This window comes from Fragaria vesca, linkage group LG2, assembly GCF_000184155.1.
Source record: "Fragaria vesca subsp. vesca linkage group LG2, FraVesHawaii_1.0, whole genome shotgun sequence".
Classification (NCBI taxonomy): domain Eukaryota; kingdom Viridiplantae; phylum Streptophyta; class Magnoliopsida; order Rosales; family Rosaceae; genus Fragaria; species Fragaria vesca.
Window position 1 is genome coordinate 11,264,798 of NC_020492.1, and position 6,493 is coordinate 11,271,290.

General features: G+C 43.1%; 1 protein-coding gene across 1 annotated transcript; it reads right to left on the reverse strand.

Annotated features, from left to right (window-relative positions):
* Positions 1-415: 415 nt before the first annotated feature.
* Positions 416-3,340, reverse strand: LOC101298475 (arginine decarboxylase-like). The gene has a single exon (XM_004290251.1). It carries the CDS (start codon positions 2,878-2,880, stop codon positions 727-729), a length of 2,154 nt encoding a protein of 717 aa, XP_004290299.1. The 5' UTR covers positions 2,881-3,340; the 3' UTR covers positions 416-726.
* Positions 3,341-6,493: the final 3,153 nt, after the last annotated feature.

Consider the following 6,493-nt stretch of genomic DNA (forward strand, 5'->3'; position numbering starts at 1 on the left):
AAAATTGTGGTCATGGTCAATAATCAACCAAGCCAAGCATTACCATCTATATGTCCAATTACTCTTATGCAGTTTCTAAATGATTCCAGTATATTAAATTGTGTCACAGACTCACAGTACTGTATAGAATTCCTACTTGAATGAATGACAAATCTGAAAGATGCAAGGAGGCAAAAACCAAAACGACACAAGACATAAACAAAAGCCAGAGACCCTACAAGCCATGATTTCAGAATCTCCTTATCCGACCCTTTTCAAAAGACACTGACCCCATTTCCGTTTGTTTATATCAAAGCAAACCAACTAACCGCCCACAAAGGCCCTACACAGGATCACAAAAACTAAATGAATGCAAAGAGGGCATCATGAACACATGCATAAGACTCATGAAGAACAAAGTAGAAGAAAATAGCAAGAGAGAAATTAGGTTGAAGCTATCATAAGTTCATAACATCTTAATTTAAGGAAGAAAAAAAAAGTAACATAGGAAGAGGGAATAAGGCCCCGAATTTACAAAAGCTTGGATTCGGCTCCTATTCCCTCTTTTCCACAAACTGCAAAGGACTCTCACTCTGACTTGATTTCTTACATCCTTTGCCTTTCATGAAAATTAAACAGCAAAAAAGAGAGAAATTAAAATTTAAGATTAAAGTAGACGTTCCCAGCGGAACAAACCACCAACAACAACACTAATAAGGGAATGCTAAGACTGACTAAATTGGCTCCTCAAGCACAGCAGTATGACCACTGCTCCTCCTCGCCAGCAGCACCAGAATCAGCAACAATGTCATAGTCATCCTCACTGCAATAGTACAAACCATGGTTGTTCATTGCAGTCAGGCAACAAGACGAAGCTACAGACAGATACGGCATGTTGTGGAAGGAGCGTGCCAGGCTGGCGGCCAAAGCTGAATTCGCCATTCCATCTTCATCGACCTCACCACACTCCTCGGCACGGTGCTTGAGCGTCTCGAACATGAGCTCGGGCTCGTGCTGCATCACACGGAGTACATCTGCACAAGACGGCCCAGGCACGGCTCGCGTAACCGCAAAGCTGTATGGACCGTCACTCTGGGAGACCCGAACAACGCTCGGTCCTCCAAACAGGTTGTGGACTCCTCCAAGTGCCTCCTCATAAGCCCCACCCAAGAACATTCCCAAATAGTACCGCCCACCAGAGCCATTGCCTTCCAGTTCATGAAGCGGCAAGCTGGACTCCCCGCCAATGAACTTATTGATCTTTCCATCACTATCACAGGTCAAGTCCGATAACACACCTCTCACAGCCGGCCGTTGATCAAGCCGGTGAATTGGAACAATAGGGAAAAGCTGCCCAATGCCCCAGAAATCAGGAATTGAAGTGAAAACAGAGAGGTTCACGTTGTATGTACGAACTGAATCGGATGCTCCAATTGCTTTCGAGACCAAATCACACAGCCCGTCGACAGTGGCTAATTGTTCAATACCCAGAGACCCTTCCTTGAATTGATCAACACAGCGTTGCTTCAGCTGATCAGCATATGTCAAACAAGCTTCATGCTCGCCCCTGATTGCTGCAGCCGAAAGGTTGCGATAATCAGCACGAGCTTCCTCTGTAAGTCCCTCAATGAAATACTGAAGCGCAAAAGCAGACATGGAAGGAGCAACATCACAAGCACTAGCAGAGACGGCTTCGAATATCAGAACAGAGTGATGAGACACAATCGCTCTGCCGCTCTCGCTGCAGATCACAGGGTGCTTCACTGACCTCCTGTCACAGACATACCGGATAGTTCGAACAACAGCCATTGCATACTCCTCAAGCCCATAGCTAACAGAAATCTCTGAGTCGCTGGACTTGGATCCATCATAATCTAAACCCAGACCACCTCCAATGTCTATGACCTTCATGTGGGCACCAAGACGGACCAATTCACAATAGATCTGCGCCGCCTCGGATACACCATCAGCCAGCAGAGCAGTCGTAGGGATCTGAGACCCGATATGAAAATGCAGCAACTGAAAGCAATCGAGCATACCTACTTGCTCAAGCTTCTTCACCACGCGTAGAATCTGAATGGTTGTCAACCCGAACTTCCCTTTCTCGCCGGAAGTGGACCCGAAATGGCCAGAATGCTTGGTTCTGAGCTTGGCACGGGCACCAATCACGGGACGAACCCCCAGCTTCTTGCTCAATTCAATCACCAAATCCAGCTCTTCCTCTTGCTCAAGAACAATCACCGTGTTCAGTTCTAGCTTCCTCGCCATCAGAGCAAGCGAGATGTACTCAAAGTCCTTGAATCCATTGCACACCAGGAGGGACTCAGGGTTACCCTTGCACAAGCAGCTCATGGCCAAGAGAAGCTCTGGCTTCGAACCAGCTTCCAGTCCGAACCGGAACGGCTTCCCGAACCGGACAATGTCCTCCACGACAAACCGGTCCTGGTTGCATTTCACCGGGTAGACGCCCTGGTAGTGGGACCCGTAGTCCTGGGACTGGACCGCAAAATCAAAAGCTCCCTGGAGAGACTCGAGCCGGTTCTTAAGCACATCGGGGAAGCGAACAATGAGAGGGAGCTGCAACCCGAGACCAGATTCGGATTTGGGATCCGATACCTTCTTCACTATTTTCAGCAAATCAATCTCCTGGTGGGGCATGGTCCCGGACCCGTAAGGCCGGACCGAGACGTTGCCGGAGGAATTGGCCGTGAAGTAGGGCCCACCCCAGGCATCGATTCGGTACAGGTCGTTGGATAGAGAGGTAGACCAAGCGGCGGCGGCGGAGGCGGTGGCCGGAAATACGCCGGAAAATGGGACCGGCGCGGGAAGAGAGCTATCCCCGGCAAAGGCGTAGCTGGGAGGAGCCACTGCAGCGTCCACGCAACAAGCCAGGGCCGGCATCTCTTCCGCGACTACCTAATCAAAGAATGAAAGAACGAAAAGGAAAAAAGAAAAATAATTTGGAAAGGGGGGGTTAGGGTTTGATTTGTATGAGTTTGTAAAGAATGGGGGCTTTAGAACCCGCCGAGGCCGGAGCCCCGGCTACCCCCTCAAAAGAAGCAGTAAGGGGCTCTATCGAAACGGGTCACAACCCCACTTTCAACCTCGAACAGCTCCGATATCCCCACACCGAAACTTCAGTAGAAAATTTCACAATTGAGCACTAGGGAATTTCTGTGGCCCTGAACGACGGTCAAGCTTTTAAGCACCGAAATCGGACCCAACCATGCAGTTCATGCAGATCTGAGAAGCTAAAGAGGGTTTGGCTCCGGTTTTGGGGAGAAGAAGGAAACTGAGGAAATGGGAAATTTTCAGAGACTTCAAATTGTGAAGAAGAAGAAGAAGATAGGTGACGAATGTGGAGCTGGCGAGAATTGCATGAAAACCCAGGCGCCTTTAAATAGGGGAGATCGGGTGGGACCGTGGGGCTAATTGGGCCTTGAGGTGGGTCCTGATTTTGATTTGGGCTCAACGAACCAAATTTCTATTTTATTTTTTTTCCTTCATTTCTCGTGAGAGATTCCCTTCCTCAAAACCACTCCTCGCACGCAGCGTCGAGTCGCCGCGTGGCACAGTTCTGCGGTGGGACCGCTTCTGGTCGCATCTCTCAAGGCTTCTCTCCTGATTCCATCTGACGTGACGATAAATTGGAGGGTAGGTTTGGAAAATATCGCGAGGCTGGCGGTATTTTAAAAGGAAGCTAGCTGGAAGTTTCGCGCCATGAAGATCGGGGATTGCATGGACGATAAGGTTGTTGACACGTAGGGAGCGTAGATTCTTGCATTGAGGCTACAGATGCTAAACATCACTGGCGTTTTCCTGAAACGCAGACACTAATTTAGTAAGGTTTAAAGATGGTCACGTGCCAGTCACGGACTCGATAGGCTGGATTGAGCGGCTACGAGGTCGATGATAAAATCATTTCTTTTCCGAGAATAAAGGGCAAGAAATTCATGCATTTGGCGCCGCGCTTCTATTTCTTAGACGGAGTATGTTTTTTTGGATACTTGACGGAGTATTTTTATAATAAAACTTTTATTTTTAAATATATTTTAAAGTAACTGTCTATTTTTAAAGAAATTTTTTATTTGATTCTCAAAAAAAAAAAAAATACTAATTTCTTTTTTAAACAGATATTTTAATTGTGTAGATAAGGTGTTTTTGTAACAAGACAACAAAATTAAGAGATAATCGTAGGGGCAGACGTTATATCGTAATGGTAGTGATAATGCTAGTTACAATGTCAATAACGAAATTGTGGTCGAAGTTTGAATTGTGGTGGTCAGGATAACATAGAGGAATTGATAGTAAGTAAGGTTGTGATTGTAGGAGATATGTAGGTGATCAACGCAAATGGACACGCAACGGCACTCAACGACATCAAGCTATCCATGATTGCGAGATTAATGGGGTGGTAAATGTAGTATTACGACAACTATTAATCACAAATGATAAATGTGAATATATGTCTGGTCATCAATACGACAATAAGAGTGACAAGGATAATAGCCATAATACAGTAATAATGTTGAGGCCTTGTTTACCAGGTAAACTTGTCGACCAAGTCACTACACGCACCTCCTACTCCAATCTGTATCTAACTGGTGATCTAAAACCCTCAAATGGAATTTTCACCAACATATTTTGTCCAAATTGAGTAGTACCATTGGCTAGACTTGTTGATTGAAGCACATACATCACCTCCATTCGATGTAGTTTGGAGTAGAGAATAACAAATATTGATGCCGTTGACGGTGGAATCAAATGAATCTATGTTTTGTAAAGAATTTTCAAGGTAAGAGATTAAATTTCAGATGTAGTAATTTATGAAATGTCTGATCTAGATTACTCTGCATTGTATTAAGTCTAACTTACAACTCTTGTGGTAATAGCAGTGTCGAGCAAGAAAGTTGTACATGGGTGGGTAACAAAACTGTCTTCAATTAACCAAATTGTCAATGAAAATGTCAAGGTCTACAGTAACTTCGTGCGACAAATAGATTACAACGATCATAACGCACATCAAAACTAAACTTAAACATCTTTACTCAAAATAGTTGCATGTGTTCATTTGATTTTAGAGACGTGAAACTTTTGGCTATGTTTTTTTTATAAAAAAAACAACTTAGTTCTACAAGGTCTGTTATGTATGATAACTTCACTTAGTTAAAAAAGGTGAATTGTGGCTCCTACTTTGTATCGCAGTCCAGGTCTTGGAACACATGTTTAGTTTTTTTTTTTATATAGAAAACACTTTTTTAGACAAATTGGAAAAATAAAAAGTTAAATTAGGAAATTTTTTTTTTTCTAGAAGAAGTAATTGGGGAAGCACTGATTAGCTTAATAATTTGGGAGTGTACAGACTTGCGACCATTATAATGGAGGGGAAGGAGATCTCGCGAGTTATTGGGGTGTAGTATAACAAAATGTGGTCCAAGCCATCCTAACCTTATCCGCCTCTCACTCGCCATATTTTTTGACATTCAAGAACCAAAATTGTTACGGCTCTCTCTCCTTAATTTCCTGACGCGCATCCGACGCGTCAATAAAAAATTAAAAGGAAACTAAAAAGAGAAAGGTTACTTCTTAATATTAATTAAGCGACCTTTTATTTTGGGTGCGTGTGTGAGGGGTGGTATCTAGGTCAGGTGCTCACCGCATGGGCCGTCAAATTAGCAAAGACGCCATGGCTTGCGTGTAATCTGCAGAGGGGTACTGAGTTTACCAAAGTGCCCTTTATCTCTTTTCAGTCCTCCTCGAGATTTTCTAGCTATCATGGGGGCTCTACAAATCCCTCCCTCACTGTCCCAGATAACGCCTCCCTCCTCCTCGGTACTTTCTTCATTTTCCCTTTCTTCCGAGCGAAAATTCTACACATTACAGTAGGTGTACGGTGTAATTAATATGTAATATTTTGATCTAATCATCTATGTCGCATTATTATATATGTATTTTAATACCGTTAACATAATTGAAACCCAAAAATAATAATCTCAAGTTTTTACAACACAGAAGGTGAAGACATGACGTCGAATAAAAGATGCACTTATTATGTATGCTTAATTTGATCATATCAAAAATGAAAATGAAATGAAGGAATTTAGGGTTTCTGGTCTTCATTGGATTTTCGTATACGGTGATTTGAGAACTTGCACATTAATGGTGCAAATGCATAAAATCTGCTTCGTCTTCAAAGAACAAAAAGGGTACACTGAGAAGCACATCAGCAACCCAATAGGAAAATTATAATCCACTGCAACACTATCTAGGTGAGAGAAAGGGGAGGTAAAACTCAAGATTATGTTAAAAGCATCATTTTCTCCCACAAGCTCTAACGTCCTGTTTGGTATAGTTTCATTTAAAAAAAAAATCAGTTTTTACGTGAACTTTTAGATTTTATAATGATTGGTAAATTAAATAACAGAGAAATTTTATCCACACATCCAAATTTTCTACATACACATCTCTTTTTTTACAGCCTCATTATTAAATTCTATTAGTCTATGGAATTACC